The sequence below is a fragment of the Poecilia latipinna genome, unplaced genomic scaffold, assembly GCF_001443285.1.
Source record: "Poecilia latipinna isolate Pla-1442-1.1 unplaced genomic scaffold, P_latipinna-1.0 Scaffold1267, whole genome shotgun sequence".
In the NCBI taxonomy this organism is placed as follows: domain Eukaryota; kingdom Metazoa; phylum Chordata; class Actinopteri; order Cyprinodontiformes; family Poeciliidae; genus Poecilia; species Poecilia latipinna.
The window spans coordinates 110,747-129,085 of NW_015113883.1; the positions used below are offsets into that span (position 1 = coordinate 110,747).

Here is an 18,339-nt window from a genome sequence, read left to right on the forward strand (position 1 = left end):
ACGGTCTCTGCCCGGCCTCAAAGCAAAGTCTACCTGCGGGGGGAGATGGAAATGTTCAGTAATGAATCGATAAAACACACCCTGACGTTCTAGCTTAACTGTTTTTATTTAAATATAATTTACATCAGATTACTTGAATAAAACTCAAATCTCCAGACCTGTGATGTATCCTGAACCGTTCAGTTCAGCTCTGTGTTAAATCTGTAAAAGCAGCATGTCCAGTTGATGAGCCGTTCCCCGTTGTTCTGCTCGTTCCTCCTCTCTGTCTGGACTTAGTGACGGTTCATCTGATGACTCTGCTGGTCTTGAAGGATTGACAGGATTATCTGAAGATGCATAAGACGTTCATCTCATTAACAGGAGTCACAAACAAATCTGCGCCGGAAAAAGACCTGTGTGTTTACAGCTGCCAAGTTAAAAAAAAAAAAAAACACTAACCTGTAAATCAATTTTGTATCTAAGTGCTATTTTAAAACATTACTTCAGGAACTGTAATTTATTTAATTAATTTAGTTGAGCAATTTTAAAATATATATGTATATATAAAAAAAAAACAACAAAAAAAAACTGGCAAAACTGTGTCACTACAAGCCAGACAGATAAAACTTTAAGACACTCAAGGACAGAAGGTGACGCTTTGATGACGCAGGAGGGATTGTCTTTTTACTCCAAAGACGTGCGTTTTCATTGACTCGAGGCATTAAGCGCCCACATCGTTACGCTGAGTGACTCATTTCATTCACAGGTTCATTGACTGAAGGAAATCTGTTGAACTCAAGTCTGGAAAGAAATGACGTCCTCACCTCCACAAATCCTCGGCAAAAGCCGTACAGTTCTGCTGGAGAGACAAGTCTGGCGTTATTAAAGCTTCAAAAACTCGAGCTGCAAAAGTGAAGTGAAAAGTGGAACCTGCTCACATTTCGTCGCGCTATAAGTTTCCTGGGGTTTTACGGGACACAAACACAAAGGAGAGCAAAAATTGCGAGATTTCTTAGCAATAAAAACCTGAAAGGTCTGGCGTGTGTTTTTATTCAGACCCTCAAACAAAACAGTTTGCGCAAGTGGAAGAAGCTGCTCCGGTATAATTTTTTTTTTTTTTTCACCTATATACAACCAACCTAAATGCCCAATACTGTGGCAGAAAAAGCTAAAAGTGAAACATGGTAGTGGCAGTGTCAGGCTGTGGGGATACATCTTGGAGGATGGATGGAGCAAAATAAACAGAAAGACGAGGAAAACAAAACGATGACACTAAATTATGTTGTGAAATGATTTTGATCAAAAGATATACATCTGTTAGAATAAAATCCAGGAATAATGGGCAGACTACCAAAGTTGGTAGAGATGTAATCCTAAAGACTGCATCTACAAATTATTGACTCCTGGGGAACTGTATAAAAAGGCATGCCACAAGTTTCAGTTTTATTTGTAAATTAAAACCATGGATCATTTTCCTTCTACTTCACAACAATGCTCTAGTTCATTTTGGTGTCTTGCATACATTAAACTTTACGTAAAGAGGCTCCAAAAGCTGTGAATACAATGTGCTTCTAATGCAAAGCTAAGCTTAAAGTAAACCAAAAAAAGCCCAATGTAAACAAAAGCCGGAAGCCGCCATCTTTAAATATTAAGCGAGTTATAAATAAAGAGAATGTGAGAGGCTAGTAGAGCAACAGGAAGATTACCAACAGATGGACCAGGTGCGCCGCCTCCTCGACTTCTGCTGCAGATCATCCACATTTCTTAATCCCTGGCTCATGACACGGCTGCTGAGTTTATTTTAGGAGAGGAATAAAACACAAGTTATTTCCAGAAGGACTCAGCAAGACAACACTGAAATAAGATTGTAATAATTACCAAAATATCTACAGGTTCAGACTTTAAAAAAAAAAAAAAAAAATCCTTAATATGAGCTTTGGATCAATTTTGAATTTGAAATGACTAATTACTTGCACCGTTTCGTGATTACGGATTATTGACTTCTTTTTTCCTTTACGTTTAAAAAGTCGTCAATAAGCAGATGGACTCTGACACAGCATTTAAAGACTGAACATTCAAACCGCCAGAGGCTCAAACTGCTCAGAGCATTGGTAACCTTTGGCAAAGAAGACTTTAATTCTACACAATAATACATATATACAGCATTATACGCTTTCATTTCATACAAAAAAACCCCCAAAAAAACAAGTCACATTCAGGAGGATAATGTGGACTACGACCTATATTAGGAACTGCAAAATAAATACCACCGATCGGAGCTGTGTGCTTAACCCTAATGTAGAGACTTCTCACATGAACTGTGGAAAAGGCAGTTTTGTTTTATATGAGAACGACCCCCATGAAGAACGCTCAACTTAACTGTGGAGCTGAACATGAACGCATCACCCATTCCCATTCACATCAGTATGCTCACACACATACACACACACACACACGCATACACACACAAAAGTAAGCACTCACACTTAGAAAAACAGTGCATAACAAAACAAACGGGTAAATAAGTCAGGCTACAGAGAGGCCGATGTGAGGAGTGTCCAACGACCCACCAACTGGGTCAGCTTTCCTAGAGGGGTTAATCTCATTTTTTCTTTTTGTTTTTTTTAGACATGAAATATTAAAAGAATGCAAAGCAATGGCTCATCGACAATGTTAACAAAAACATGGGACGCATGTTTATGCTCCAGATTCCAAAGAAAGCGAATATTCTGTGTATAATATTTGCTCTTTTTAGAGAATTAGAAAGTTTGTGGCTGAGATACTGATTATACAGCTATCTATCTATCCATCTATCTCCTTTTTACCCTTTTCCCGGACTTCGGCACAGGGAGAGATTTCTGCTTCCGAACTGATTCGTGTTTTAGAGACGGAGAGTGTCGATGGTGTCATTTTCTTCGGACGGCGGGAAGAGAGGTGTTCCCCAGTCGACAGGAAGACAGAAGCTGCATAGAGGGCTGTTTGGGTACACATCTTTCACCTTCAATTTTATTCAGCCTTGTTTCTTGGGCTGCCGATCACTAGAAAAGATTCAACTCTTCTCCAGCCTTGTTCTGCTTATTTTGGTCTCTCTGCTGCAAAAAAAATAAAAAATAAAACATGCCACTTGTGCCGACGGGAAAGAACAGGGGAAGGTCGTGCTGGAGGAGCAGGAAGTCAAGGTGTCCATGCTGTTATCTCCCGTCCCAGAACCTCCAGTCCAAGGTTAACTGAACAGTTCAGCTGCTGATCTCCCCTGTCAGTCAGTCCGTGAAGAGCAAAGGTCACCGGCTGATGTCACGGTTGCCCTCCCAGTTCTTGCTGCCGGCCGCCTCGCCGGTGCCACTGTTCTCGAAGAAAGGGTGCTTGAGGGAGTCCGACAGCGTCAGCCTCTTGGACGGCTCGTACTCCAGCATGCTTTCAATCAGGTCAAACAACTGGTGGTGCTCCTCCGCTTCGGACAGCAGGTACCGCTGATGAGGAAGCAGAGAAACAGACGGGGGAGCAATGAAAGTGGGCAGACACGACGCCAAACGTCCCCGTTACTTCGACGCTGCGCACCGGGTTTTTTTTTTTGTTTTTTTTTTTGCAAATGCTCCCACCTACCCGCAACGGCTTGCAGTTTTCTCTGACATATTTTCCCGCCGACGAGCTCTCGTCCCAATCTAGTCGTCCACGATAGAAATACTTCTGCTTCCTGAGGGATGAATGTGTGCGGGCAGCTTTAGGAATGCAGACAACACGCTACATGCAACAGGAACGTTAAAGGGGCAGCGTTGTGTATTTTCAGTTGCTATGAAAATGCTGCACACGGCAAATACAACACTTGACATTGTAATTTAGCACCTTGAAATTGGGCCTCTGTCTCTTTAGAAACTCCTGCTCTTTCTGAAACTCCGCTTTCAGGAAGTCATCACATCACTCCTCTATTAATCCTTCAACAACGTTTTTACCAGATTGTATAATGAGCTCAGCTGATGCACAGTTCTGCCAGGTGTTTGCTAACTGCTGCTGGCTAGTCTGAAGGAGCCGAGTGCTGCTCTGTGAGGCAGGAGCTGTAAAGCTTGGACACCGCAGCGTTGTGCACAGCTGTATGGTTGCCATGGAGATTAAAGGATTTCTCAAATATGCGCGACAGAATCAAGGCAACAGTCCGGGTATGTTTTTGACGACATGATGAAAAGCTCAATAAATGTTGATTTCACATAACGCCGCTCCTTTAACGTCTCAAATAAACGTCCCATTTTTCTCACCTGGTCTTACGAATCATCCTTGAGGGCACTGGACCCAGGATTCTTTCCATCATGGCCAAATGCTCTCTGTTGTCATGAGTCTGGAGGACAGACAGCAAACAAATTATGACATTTCAGGAAAATATTTTAATAGTTAAGCTATAAATACTTAACTATAATTTAGCAACTATAATTTAGTTTTGTTTGTTTTTAAAAATAAAAAATAAAACAAAGAGTGCATTCCTTTAAGGGTGACTTGCAAAAAGATTGTTTGCGTCTACAAACTGAAGGAACACCTGAAAGTCATGGACATTGAAATTAATCAGTTTGCTGGAATGATGAAACGTTTACCTGAAACAAGGTGAAGCCCAAGTAGTACTCAAACAGGATGCAGCCGATACTCCAGACATCACAGGGGTGGCTCCAGCCTAGTTCTAAAGTAAACAATAAAAGCTATTTAAGTTAAAGACAGGTGTCATATAATGAGTAATTATTGTAAATACATAAATAACTCAACATTTTATCTGCAAGCAGTAAAACTCGTGAAAGGAGTAACCTTATAAAAACCCACCACAAAATATCTCAATAGAATCATCATGTTGCCTCATTATTTAAGGTTTTCACTTCACTTTCAACAGAGAAACTATATCGAGGTCGTAGAAGGGATTTTAAATGATTCTTATCTTATTAAGAAACAAATCTGTTTTCACTTCAAACATGGAAACAACTCGGTCGCACCACTTCTGTGCATTTCCAAAAGCATTCCCACTGAGTATGTGTCTCGTATAAACACGTAAACACAGTCGCCTATTACATCAGCTCACCTAAGATCACCTCGGGGGCACGGTAGTGCCTCGTCGACACGATGGTGCTGTGGTGCTCGTGGTCAAAAGTGGCACTGCCAAAGTCCACGACTCGCACTGCTGTGCTTTTGACGGTTCGCTCTTCTCGTTTCTGCGAAACACGACAATCAATAAATGAGTAGACGCCCACAAAGCTTCAGATAGACATGAGCCCCACAAAACAAAAACATCTACTTATATTTAAAATAGCATTTTCTTTAAATTTATGTGATGCCATGCAGGCTCTTGTGCACCGTGTTCTCTTACCTTCTCGACGTTATACGTCATCGTGAAGTCAGAGTTGACAAACAGGATGTTTTCTGGCTTCAGATCTGTGTGTGTCAGTTTATTATCATGAAGAACTACAGAAAAAAAAGGGGGAGGGGGGAGGACAGCTTATTCAGTATCTCAAATCTAAAAAGCATTATAAAGTTATCATTTTGTATAACAATCCCTCTTCTTCTTACATCAATTGACATCCATATATTCGTATAGTTTATAATAAATGATTTACCTTTTTTTTAAACACCAATGTTAAAAAACACTCAAATAAAAATACATAGAGTAAAAGCATAAACAATTTGCATGCATGAAAAAACTCTAAAATATAAACCGTTGCCCTTTAATCAGTTAATAATTAAGGTCCATTTAGATAATGCATTTAGAAAAATTGTTCCACCAATTATCACCAATATTTATCCACTTACATACAGACAGAAACATTAATGATTCTTTCACTTTTCTGGAATTAAAAAAAAAATAATAATAATTTAAGCCAGTGGTTTTCAACCTTTTTTGAGCCAAGGTACATTGTTTTAATTGAAAAAAATCCAGAGGCACACCACCAACCAAAAATGTAAACAAAGATACTCTGTAGCCGCCTATATTACATATATAGTCATTCTTATCAAAGTGTCTTGAATAGCAATCAAATAAACACAAAAAATTATTTTTATCATATTTTACATTTCTTATTTCAAACTGCACTTAACATGTCCACTTCTAAAATACACCTGAACAGGGCCACAGCACTGTTCAGGTGTGATGCATGAATGTTACTACATTCATGCATCACTAATTCTCTTGTTTCAATGTAAAATGCTCTGTACCTACTGCCATCTAGTGGTAATAAAATTACATGATTACGCCGCTAGTCACTACTACAGCAGAGACACTCAAAGATGGGATTATTTGCAGATAATTAATTTGTTGTCAAAAAATCTTTTAAGACCAATTACCGTATTTTCCGGACTATGAGCGCACCACACTATAAACTGTACCTTCAAATTTTTTGAAGGCATGGCTACCTTCAAAAAAATTGACGATCTGACGATCACTCATGGTACACTAGCGTGCCGCAGCACAGTGGTTGAAAAACACTGATTTAAGTAGATTACATTCATAATCCTTTTTTAAAACAAAGTTCCTACACATTTTTCACTTTAAAAAAAAAAAATCCATTTTTAGATTTTCCAGATCTTTGAGTTAATAAATAATGTGCTTAGTTGAGTTTTTATTATGGCTATGTTCTCTAAATCATGAACCACGTCACAGAGGAAGGCTTCTGGCGTTTTAGTGCTTTGTTTACTTCAAACTAAATCCAGTTTTAAAAATACACACATCCGGTCTAAAGCTCAGATCTTTTAAAAGCAAATGTTTTGACATCCTAAAACATGGAAAAATAGAAAAGTATCATTTAGGGAGATACATGGCATCTAAAAAGAAAAACACAGATCCGAGTCTGTAAAAAATGCTAGAAATGATTTTTCCCATATTTTCCAGAACTCTGTGTGAATCCTGGTCAAAGATTCTCACGACCTAAAAAAAAAAAAGTGACTTACATTTCACAGCAAGACAGAGCTGGTAGGCCATGTGTCTGACTTGACCAATTGAGTAGGGTAGATAATTGTTTTCCTTTAGGAAGTCGAAAGTGCTCAGAGCTAGCAGCTCAAAGGAGATGCACATATGACCGTGGTAGTCAAACCAGTCGTACATCTGTACACACAAGCTGCAAAGCAAAGAGAACAAAACCAGAGATGCACCAGTTACACCCCCAACACACAACTGCAAAAATAAAGCAGTTTTAAAAAGGTTGAGAATTACACATCATCAAAATAGTTCCCATTAAAGATGGCTGACTTCTGTCAAGTTTGTTAAAGCTACCGGTAATCAAATGATAAGTTTCTTTATTATTGCGCTTGCTGTTTCGTTAGAATTTAGATAAATTTGTGTTTAAAAAAAAAAAATCATATTTACTTGAAGAACACTTACAATCTGTTATCAGGATCCTTTTCATTTATCTTCTCTAAAACGTTAATCTCAAGTCGAGCTGCTTCCTTGTACTTCTCGACATTCTTGATGATTTTCAGAGCAATATGGGCTCCTCCCCTGCAAGAAAAAAAAAAAAGACAGCAATTAATAATAATCATCAAAATGTGCCTTATTTAACCTTCTCCCAAATGTTCTCTGTGAGATTCTTGTCAAAATCTCCAGTTCATTTTGTTGGTACTTTAGTGCTTCATTGTAAAGTAGAAGGGAAAAAGATGTGCACATTTTGTTAGACCAATAATCTAAAAAAAAAAAAACTCAATGCAGAATGCAAAGTATTTGTGAACACCGATTTTCAAGCCTTTCTACAGATAATCGATTAGACTTTGACTAGGTCATTCTAGCACGTAACCACTCCATTTTAACTCTGTGTGTTTATGAGTTACAACATTTAATTTCCCTTTGAGATCAATAAAGTGTTTTTGAATTTAAATTGTCCCATTTCAGGTTTTCTTCCAGCATTGCTTCATCCATCTCCCCAACCACTCTGACCAGTTTCCCTGGTCAGGTTAGAGCAGCTATGTGCTTGTCCAATAAACTTATGTTGTAACACAAATGTCAAAATAAATAATCCAGGTTTGTGAAAACTTTTTAGGGGGCACTTTCAAGACTTTCAAGTGAAAGACATGATGTAGAAACATTTTTATGTCTACGCTCTTTCCTAAATTGCCTTACAGAACTAAAACTGGATAAATAACACAGTAGCAGAGACTAAAAGCTGTTTTATTTCCTAATTACAGGGGAAAAACCCACCTGCGATGGTCAATGCAGCGCATCACCCTCCCAAAGGTGCCTTCCCCCAAAGTGCTGACAACCTCGTCTGCAACACAATGAAGACAGAAAAGGAAAAGACACGGGGAAGTGGAAAAAGAGAGAGCGACATTATTAGACATGTGGACACAGGGAGGGAAACGTCACGTTAAAGTGCAGACAGGCGAATCTGTGCTAGCGCCCATCCCCTTCCTACAACAGCTGCCTGTTGAATCTGATTAAAATACGGGAACATCTGTTTTATGTAACAGGAGCTTTAGTGACCAATTTGCAGCTACTGAAGGTCAAAGGACATCTTTTTTTTAGATTGTGTTGGCTTCTATTTAGGAAAAAAAAAGGCTAACATTTAAAATAAGATCAAAATACTCTTCTGAAAGTACTTCTAAACAAAATTACTTCTACAAAACTTTTTGAAAGTATCATTTCTAAATGCAGATGTCCCGTTTAAGTTCTCCACTATAAAAAACATAAATAAATAAACAGTTGCAGCGAGGAAAAACTTAGGTTACAGATCTAGACTCCGTAACTTATTATAAGCTAAATCAAAACAGAAACAAAGCAGCTACAAATTGGCTTCAATGTTTAGGGAAAATCAAATAACCTGTGAAACACAAAAAGATGCTCCACAGCTTAAAATCCTTCTATAAATCCCCCTAAAAAAACATTCATTGACAATTAGCAGTCCACCCTGCTGCTTCAGCTAGAGCGGAGAGCATTCTAGCAAGGCATCATCATCAGGCACTTCCATGTCATGTAAATGCTCTATGATAATACTCATATGCAGAAGGGTTACGATAGAGTAGTGGCAGTGAGTACATCTCTCTTGCAGGACGTCCCCACTCCGACAGATCAGGTGCCCTTCCTCGTCGTCCCTCACACTCAGTGCTCGTGTCCGACTGCCGCTCCGCTGTTTTCACACCCGAACCGCCATCAGCAGGTCAGAGCACGGCCGAAGGGGGCATTTCAGAGGCAGCCGGGGCATCAGGCGGCACAGGTGGATGAGGAGGGAGGAGGAGGGTGGTGGTGGTGGTGGTGGTAGTTGTTGTGGTTGTAGGTGGGTTTCGTGGTCATGGGGCGATTCACGTTTGACACCACGTGTAGGAGTAATATAAAAACGATAGGGATATAGTGCAAGGGAACAAGTCAAAGATCACATGTTGTCCTCTGCTCCTCTTCCCCACCCTCTAAGTTTAAACCAGAGTTGCTTACAAAACAAGGAGGTAACCTGCATATCCATTCATCAACTCAAAAACACCAAGATAAGACAGTGATAAAAACCCGATGCATAACATCTGGGGCAGATTTCAGATTAAACAGCATGGAAACATTTTTAAAAACAATCCCAACATTTCACTAGAGCAGATTCTATCGCCCCCAACTCAAACTACATTCTTACCATCAGGTCTGATTTATCCACAAAAGAAAAGAGAAAAAAAAGAGTAATATCAATAAATCAAACTATTAAAATCTAAATTTCACATTGTCCTTGGCAGAACATTTTCATTTTTTTACAGGATTTGTTTAATTAAATTCTAATAATAGCCAAAAACTGTTATTCTAATATTCCCAAAAGCAACTAGAATAAAAAACAACAACATAGTTTTAACATTTTATATACGTTTTAAATATTTAGAATAAATAAAATAATAAGGATGGAGTAATCAGAGAATAAAATCTGAGTTCAAAAGTGCGTATGGATGTGAAAGGGAAATTGAACTATTCCTCACAGAAATTTAACCAAAAATGAAAATGCTCTTCCAAAAAAAAAGAGAAAAGAAAAGAAATTAACAAAGTAACCTGTAGTAGCAAAAACCGTGTAAATAAAACAAATCATAAAGAATGTAATACTTACCAAGTCCATGTGCTGTCAAGAAAAAATGATTAGAGAAAGACAGACAGAGACAGAGCAGAAAGGAACTAGAGCTGGAGGGAAAGATAGAGGAGCTAAAGCGAGTTGTACTCACCGAGGACGAGGGGCTATAGGACCTGGTTCTACGCCGCCTTCGTTTGTGCTTACGCCTGCTGCCCTTCCGCCGGTACGAGTCGTCCCGCTCACGCTCTCTCTCGCGGCCGTGTCGGTAGTCGTACATGTTCGGGGAGAAATCTCGAGGATAATAGCCTTCGGCTGCTCCGTGCGGCTCCCTGTCCCTGTCCCGCTCACGGCTCTGGTCCAACCGTCTGTACCCCTCATAGTATCTTCTGTCGAACGGCCGGTGTTCTGCTGAGCGATTGTCATAGCTGCGGCTGCACAGAGACACACAGTCAAAATGCTGTGTTCTAAAAACAGAAGGAAAAAAAACAAAAAACAGAAGCTCATGCTGTTAAACACAAGATTCACCAATCACAAATTAAGCAACACACTGACTTCCAGATTACAATTCTGTTCGACTTCAAAATCTCTTCATTAGATTATTTTACTTTCTCCATAAACAAATAAAGTCCTTACACATGCTACATAGTTAAAAGATTCATGTAAGTTTTTTTAACTTTTAAAAAAAGCCTGTCATAATTAATTATTTAGTTTTGAACCAGAGGAGGTAACCCAGTAATACAGAGAGCAGTCTGCGTTACACAGCTCTGCAGTTAAGTAGGATTTCACAAAAATCTCAGAACATTATTAAAACTTGCCATTTCTTACTGTTTATATTAGCATTAGCGCAGTTAGAAGAAGTAAACCTATACTTCCCTCTGTACATTCCCTGTAAAGTAAACAGAACCTTAAAATAACTAAGATTTCAAAAATATTCCCATAAATCTGGACTCTTCAAAGGACAAAACAAAATAATTTTGCTGTAAAATTATTTCCAGCAAAGTTGCTGTAAAATGACTTTAATTTGCCATAAAGTTATTTACAGAAACATTAAATAACTTTGCTGTAAATAAAGTTACAGTTTAAGGAACAATCGATATGCCGGCTTTAAAATGGCTTCCCCTCCAGCCGCTTTTTACACATTGTGCAGTTCCTCTAGCATTTTTAAAATCACCCACTGATACCGAAAGTAGTTTAGTTCTGTTCCCACAAGGAGTCTTGTTATCACCCCGACGCGCTGCTGATCAAAATTAAGATCGCGTCGCACTCAGGGCCGGTCGAAGATGAAACCGAGCGATTCTGGTCACTCCTCCTTTACAGCAGAACACACTGAACACGTTTTCCACGATGCAGCTCGTACCTCCTTGAGCGTAGATAGCTTCCTTCTTGTCGGTGCCCTCGTCCCCTTCTGTCTCGATCTCTGTCACTACTGGTGGAGTTAGTGGGTGTCCGTCTGTGTCGATGTCTTCGTCCTCTGTCTCTGTATCTGTCTGGATAGCTGGTTCGACTATCTCTGTCTGAAGATGTGTATCGTCTATTGTGAGGCATCTAGGGAGTTGATGGAAAGAAAAAGTATTTTAGGGTAAAAAAAAAAATTAAAATAAAAATCACTGACAACAATATGAAGCCAAGATTGCACTGAGATACATTATTTAATGTCAGCATCTGAGATCTAATATTAGATCGTTGAGGGTCGCTGGACTTTTCGCCCCTTTGTTACTTCCTACATTTACAGTTTTGGTGTATTCATACTCGCATTTTAATTAAAAAGATCACATGTCGCTAGGTGCTGCTTTGAGAGCTGTTGATGTAGAGTAAATGTGTACATGGGGTTCTTTACTTTTAATTTCAGGTTCGTAATTGTCAAATTTCATAAGTGTCAACTGGTTCAAACTAGGCAGATATCTGGAAACAAGGTCATAATTATTAAAACCTGAGTATCTCCATTTAGGGACAACATGGGCTATTTCTATTCTCAAGCAGAAAATCTTCATAAAACAGATTTATAATTACATCTATAATTGATTAAATTACCGTAAAAACAAGAAAAATAAACTAGTATCCCATAGTTTAAGTACATTGGTTACAAGATGGCCATGGGTGGGAATCAACTGACCCACAATTCCTATTGACAAAACCAATCCAGCCAAAACAATAATGCCTTCATGAATATGCAAAACAGAAGAAGATAAGTCACTGGGTGTCACTATTCATTTATTTACAATACATGCACATGTTGCATTTCTAACTAGATGGAGGGGCACTCAGTCCTGGCCTCTCATCGCTCATGTATGGTAACAATGTCATTGTAATACCACAGTTGCAAATGACTGCTTGTATCCAATATTTGGTACAATATTTCAGATGCTGTGAAGGAAATATCTGCTTGCCAATGACTTTTGGCTGCTTGGATGGACTTTCAAAGTGTTTTATTCCCAAACTTGAACACAAAGCTTATAAAGAGTGGAGAAAACATTATAAGAGCTTCAACACTGTCACCACCAATATTTAATAATAATAACATCAAAATGTTATTTTTTTTCCTAATATTGTGCACCACTAACTGATCGCTGGATAAAAATCCTTGGTGATGTTTTCCAAGATGGCTTGAGGGCCCCCATTGGAGAACTTTCTAGATGCGGCCCTGAGAGGTTGCAGATTATATTATCAAATTAAACCGGATGGAAAACTGTCATTACACACTTTGTTCATAGGCCTCTACTGTCAACATGACGTCGATCGAAACACCAAAGTATTACTCAAAACAATACAAAAACGTTCCTCATGTTGAAAGTTTAGTGTGTAGAATAATACCCTAAATATTATTTTTGTCTTCGACATAATCACATCTCACAGCAAACCCACGCACCCGTCTGCACTGCAACCTCTACCAAGTGGAAGCAGAGAGCCCTGGAGCAAAAATAGCAGCTGCTGGGGAGGCATGTTGGAGCTAGACTCGCAAATATGTGGACACATGCAAAAATGCATGTATATATAACCCCGCTGCATGTTTCAAATAATTTTTTTTTTGAAAACGTCATAGCTTTATACAAGTGTAAAGAGGAAACATATCCCCAATGTGTCGATTTGATATTTTAACACATATTTATGTGGACATCTTTAATGAAATGGGTTTCATTTTCGAAACCCTGGCTCATAAAATAACAAGAGCTTACAACCTATGTGTTTGCCGTACCACACTCCAACCACGACATTTCACTTCAATTTTATAAAAATTCAATTTGGTGCTAATAATATACGCAAGAACCATAATATAAAACATAAACTCAAAACATAAGCTGGTTTATAGAGCGAAGCAGCAGCAGCCTAGGTGCTATACTAGCCACTAGCTAATGTAAATAATTTCACCGCCATTTTAGCTCCACAGCAACTAATGCTAGCGGATATGCTAGCGGCGGTTTAACTGGTGTGAAACAGGCTAGAAGAAGATTAAAAATAGGTATTGACCGTTTTCGCAGCGAGGCCTGTGCGTTTGTCCCATAAAAAATCCGTGGTGGCGTTTGGGTTTCTCCACTATCTTGTTGCTGGCCCGATGTTAAGCGCTACTTTGCTATCGCGTTGCCAACGTTCAGTACAGCAAAGCAAGTTCTGGTTCAAACTGGTAAGGCTGTAACGCCTCCCTGCGCTCAGACACAGTACTGTTCAAATATAAGCTACAAATAAGGTTTGAAAAAAAACATATCTAGTTTTAGGTCGGACAGAATGAACAAAAATAATACTTGTTTGCAAAATGCCACAATAATGAGAGGTGATATGCCAGAGATTTCTTTACTAATGCATTCAAAATCAGAAGTTTGCAAACAGTTCCACAATATTTGGTTGCATTGTCTTTATCCTTTCACATTAAATTCTGCCCCATTCCTCCTCACAGAGCTGGGGTAACTTGAAGACCCTTTTGCATCCAAGCTTCAGTTTTCTGGCTTATGTCTTGAGATATTGCCTCATTATGCTCTTTTCTTGTGGAAATTCGTTTTGCGAAGTGCACCAGTTCCTCTTGCTTCAAAACAGCCAAACACCATGATGCTGCCTCTCCCATACTTCACTGTTTGTATGGTTTTTCTTAAAATATAACTGTAATTATGGCTAGGTGGTTCGCCTTTGATCTCATCGGATCAAAGAACTATCTTCCACTTGGCTATGGAGTCTCCCTCAAATAATTTGGCAAATTCTAGTCAAGTCTTATGGGTTTTCTTTAACAGTAGCTTTCTCAGTGCCACTCTCCCATAAAGCTTTAAATGGTGAACAACTCAGGCAACAGATGTACAGAGTATTGCAACTCCTTCAACTGTAGTCGTAAGTCTCCTTCTTGCACAGTCAGTGTATAACGGCATCATATTCCTCACAGTAGTTACTGACGAATTTAACTAACTTACAGGGTATATTTGGTGCTTTAGAGATTGTTTTGTATCCGTCCCTTAACTTACACTCGTCAATAACCTTTTCTCTGATTTATTTGGAGTGTTCTTTAGTCTCCATGTAGCCAGGAATACTCCTTTAATAACCATTGAATGGACTTTCCACACCTAGCAGTTTTTATGCAAGTCACTTGGGATTCATTCACTGCTCTGCACTGATCTCCATTCCACTTACTGTGAGACTGTTAGTGTCAGCTGGCTGGACCTCTATTGATTTAGGTCAGTCACTTTAAGGGGGTTGAATATTTATGAAATCACTCATTCTATGTAAAATATTTTTATTATAATCATTTCGTAGAAATGTTCACTTTGACAATAAAGAAATAATTTCTTGTGAAAAATGGCAGATTTGGATTGATTTGTTAAAGCAATAACAGATAAAACATCCAAGGGGTTGAACACTTTTTACAGAAAGTCCTTGTACTACACAAAAAACAAGACGGTTTTTATTTAACAACACAGACCACATAAGTATGCAAAAAAAAAAAAAGGATTTGCAATTGAATAGAAATAACTGTCTTTTAGAGAAATTACGAGTCCTCGGCTATTTTAACGAGGTAGAACATTCAGAAAATCGATAATACTATTCCAATCTACAGACGCAGTTGTGTCACTTTGACAATGTGGTCTCAAAAATGTATTAGCTTAATGTAAATTTAGCTTCCTCAATGGTCCAAACTCTCGGATGACTCAAGAAAAGCTGCAAGTGGAACAGCTAAAGTCGCATAATGCCAGAGGAATTTTGGAAAACCACTGCAGCGTTTCCACCAGGAGCCGGGAGCGCCAGCAGGAAGTATGCCGTCCACCTGTCCAGACAACCTAATGTGTTGCTTTTAATGATCCTACAGAGCAAAACAAAACGAGTAACAGAATTTGGATTATCATACTATATCATTGCGATCAATTCCTAAGTTTGAATGATCTATAATAAATAATTTTACCAGTGACTAATGAGGTTTCTTCGCCGATTCCGCAGCCTACTTCTTGAACATGCTGTGCCTCATAATGACCATATGTTCCAGGCGTAGCGAGCCTCTGTAGAGCCACTCCTTGTGTTTATCACTCTGAAGATGGAAATGAACAGAAACATCTTGCGCTCAAAAGGAAAAAAATGATCAAAAGTACTTAATAAAAGTCAACTAACCTCAAAAATGACCTCAACCAAGCTGCAGTCAACAGCGATGATCTCACACTTCTGCATGACACCTTTATAGTCAGCCTTTATAGCCTGTCCAACTTTGTACTGGGTCTGCGGTGGATACGGCCAGTCTTCCAGATACTCCTTCATGAAGTTCCTGTGAATTTCATCAGGAATGTCGTCTAAAGGATTGTCCACTGTCAAAAAAGGGGAAAAAAAGATTCACAGTTTTTGTGATGGTAAGGCGACAGAGGCTGTGTACAAGAAAGTGAATAATTTGAGGGTCTCATCTGAGTTATACTTTAAGATCGGCACACGATTTTGATATTCAGTTGGATTTGGAAATGGTATCATAACAATATTTCATATTGCACTATAAAAACAAAACTTTATCAAGCACTTTGGTCTAGTTTCTAGTACAAATAACTTTTCAGCAAGAAATAGGAACTTGTTTTAAGTCAGTAATTCCTTAATATTGATGAAAAAGTGCTAGCTATAAGTAAAATAATGTACCAGCAGAACAACACATTTTCCCCATATTATAAGTTTTAACTTCCAGTATTATAAGATGTTGATTTCGGAAAATAAAATGCAGCCACATCTTAATTTTTTTCTGGACTCGTATATAATATGGATTATACTTTGGAAAACAGTAGATTTCTCTTTTTTTTTTATTTTAAAGTTCAATGATATAAGGAGCTTTTGTACTTTGTTCAGGTATAATTGGATCAAAATTTTAAATCAATTCAAAGTAGAAATGTGAACCTTTCACCATATAGTGAGTCGATTGATAACGATTTGATCCAGAAACTATTTCTAATTCAGAAACCAATTTACCAATTTTTCTATCCCAACCGTCTTGAGATTCAGTTTAATTAAGTTCACCAACAGGAGGAAAAGACTGTAAAACAAATAGAACATTTATTTAAAAACAATTCTATGAGGTTCCACACTCAGTTCACATTTAAACAAAAAAGAGGTTTGTCCATGAAATTATTTAACTTAAATTACCAGTATTAGGTTAGTTGCATGTCTTTTTCTTAAATAAAATCTATATATATATATCAAAGAATAATTCAAAATAACACACGGTGGGCGAGACGATGCGAGGGATACTCACAAACAGGAGCCGCAAACATGCACAACTGAAGCGCATTTTAAAATAGATTTGTTTTGAATTGATTCAAAATACTCAGGAGTGGGAATTACAATGCTGATTTTTTTTTCTGCACCTACAACTTCTAAAATTTTATTTAGTATCTTTTGCCAATAAGTTATTAACTTGCTTAACACAAACTTACATGGTCTGTACACCAGATGAAGAAAAGGCAGGCCAACATACATGGGAGTGTGGTCATCAATATACACCAGGAACCTAGAAAAGACCACACATTTTCATCAAATGGGTGAAGGAAATTATGTTCACTTTAAAGTACAAGAAATTAGCTTTATATAAAGGTTTAAGTTCAGTGAAAGATTCGAACCTCATGCGATTTTTTCGGCTAGGGAGCTCGGCCATTATGCCGGGCTTGTACACCACTTTCTCGTTAGAAATCTTGACCACCACGCGACAGCCTATAGAAAGCTCGTCCAACTTTGGCATGTTGTCAAAGGCGAGGTGGTGACCGGACACAAGGATTTTACCCTTCTCCTCAAAATTGACCTTGTATTTCACCTTTCCACCTTCTGAAATGAGAAGAAACACAGCAATACACTTAAAGAGGCTCAAATTAAAGCTGCTTCGGACAAACCTGTTTGGGAAAGAAGAGCCAATTTCTTCTTCTGTCCAAAATATGTCTGAAGAAGAAGTCAACACTCAAATTTATGGCGTCTTAAATTTAAACATAAAGTTTCCCACAAGAGAGAAAATTATATTTTCAAGTGAGCAAACTCAGCTCCAACTCATCAGATCTGTTTTTTAACCGTTTTTTTGGGGGGAGGCTGGACATGCATAAAAGCCATAAAGTCTTGCCTTTTGTTATTATTTCTGCAACTTTCCCTCGTTGCCAGCACAAATGTTGCTTCCTCGCCAAAACGTTCATGTTCACTTCGATTTCTCCTTTGGGCACGCTTGGAGGAGCAACGGTCTTTTTAGAGGACTGCTGGCTGGCAGAGGAGTCTGCAGTAAATGCAAAAAAAAAAAGCACAAAATGTTACTAGTAAATCTAAGATATGAGAAGATTATGGGAATGTACGAGAATGGTTAAGTCTTCTGCACCAACAATGTGTCGGAAGCAACCTTAGAAAATCCTGTAAAGGTTAAGGACTTCTACATTTAGAAAACAGATTATAAAGATAACATGTACAATTTTCTTCCTTAGTGTTATGCAATAATGCTGAGCATGCAAAATAAACTATTTTAATCAGTAATAAATTTAATATAAAATATAATAAAATGATATGAGTGTTTGATCAGCTCCTGGCTTACTTTTTGTCTCTGCAGGTGGTGTGAGTGTTTTGACCACAGCCTTAGCACTGATTGTTTTGGACGGCTGTGTTGCCGTTGTCGATGTTTTGGACGACTTTGTTGTTGCTGACGATGTTTTGGATGGCTGTGTTGTTATTGTCGATGTTTTGGACGACTTTGTTGTTGCTGACGATGTTTTGGATGGTTTTTTGACAGTAGTCGTTGATCTCTTGCCCCTCCTGGTCTCTGGTGAAGACATTCTGCTTCTTTTGGAAGCCGGATTGAGCTTTGTATGTTTTGGTCTGTTTTTATTAATTTTTCTTTTCTTTTTGGATCCAACACTAAAATCTGAGAGTGAACAGTCTGATTCACTCGTCTCTTTCTCTGGTTCCCACTGGC

General features: G+C 38.4%; 2 protein-coding genes across 5 annotated transcripts; both read right to left on the bottom strand.

Annotated features, from left to right (window-relative positions):
- Positions 1-2,322: 2,322 nt before the first annotated feature.
- Positions 2,323-13,605, bottom strand: clk2a (CDC-like kinase 2a). Of its 3 annotated transcripts, none has more exons than XM_015054647.1 (13): positions 13,428-13,605; positions 11,320-11,507; positions 10,114-10,426; positions 8,966-9,056; positions 8,132-8,198; positions 7,322-7,438; positions 6,892-7,058; positions 5,318-5,412; positions 5,033-5,162; positions 4,560-4,642; positions 4,230-4,309; positions 3,583-3,673; positions 2,323-3,449 (listed from the first exon to the last, which is right to left on the bottom strand). In XM_015054647.1, exons 2-13 carry the CDS (start codon positions 11,505-11,507, stop codon positions 3,261-3,263), a joined length of 1,611 nt encoding a protein of 536 aa, XP_014910133.1. In that variant the 5' UTR covers positions 13,428-13,605; the 3' UTR covers positions 2,323-3,260. The 3 variants fall into 3 exon arrangements, with proteins under 3 accessions (XP_014910133.1, XP_014910134.1, XP_014910135.1); XM_015054648.1 differs by having other exon boundaries at positions 10,114-10,393; positions 13,428-13,604; XM_015054649.1 differs by lacking the exons at positions 8,966-9,056; positions 11,320-11,507; positions 13,428-13,605 and having other exon boundaries at positions 10,114-10,205.
- A 1,051-nt stretch (positions 13,606-14,656) lies between these two features.
- Positions 14,657-18,334, bottom strand: LOC106961127 (histone-lysine N-methyltransferase SETDB1-B-like). Of its 2 annotated transcripts, XM_015054652.1 has the most exons (8): positions 18,135-18,334; positions 17,962-18,104; positions 17,506-17,652; positions 17,018-17,219; positions 16,835-16,908; positions 15,540-15,730; positions 15,337-15,459; positions 14,657-15,237 (listed from the first exon to the last, which is right to left on the bottom strand). In XM_015054652.1, exons 1-7 carry the CDS (start codon positions 18,197-18,199, stop codon positions 15,373-15,375), a joined length of 909 nt encoding a protein of 302 aa, XP_014910138.1. In that variant the 5' UTR covers positions 18,200-18,334; the 3' UTR covers positions 14,657-15,237; positions 15,337-15,372. The 2 variants fall into 2 exon arrangements, with proteins under 2 accessions (XP_014910138.1, XP_014910137.1); XM_015054651.1 differs by having other exon boundaries at positions 17,962-18,334.
- Positions 18,335-18,339: the final 5 nt, after the last annotated feature.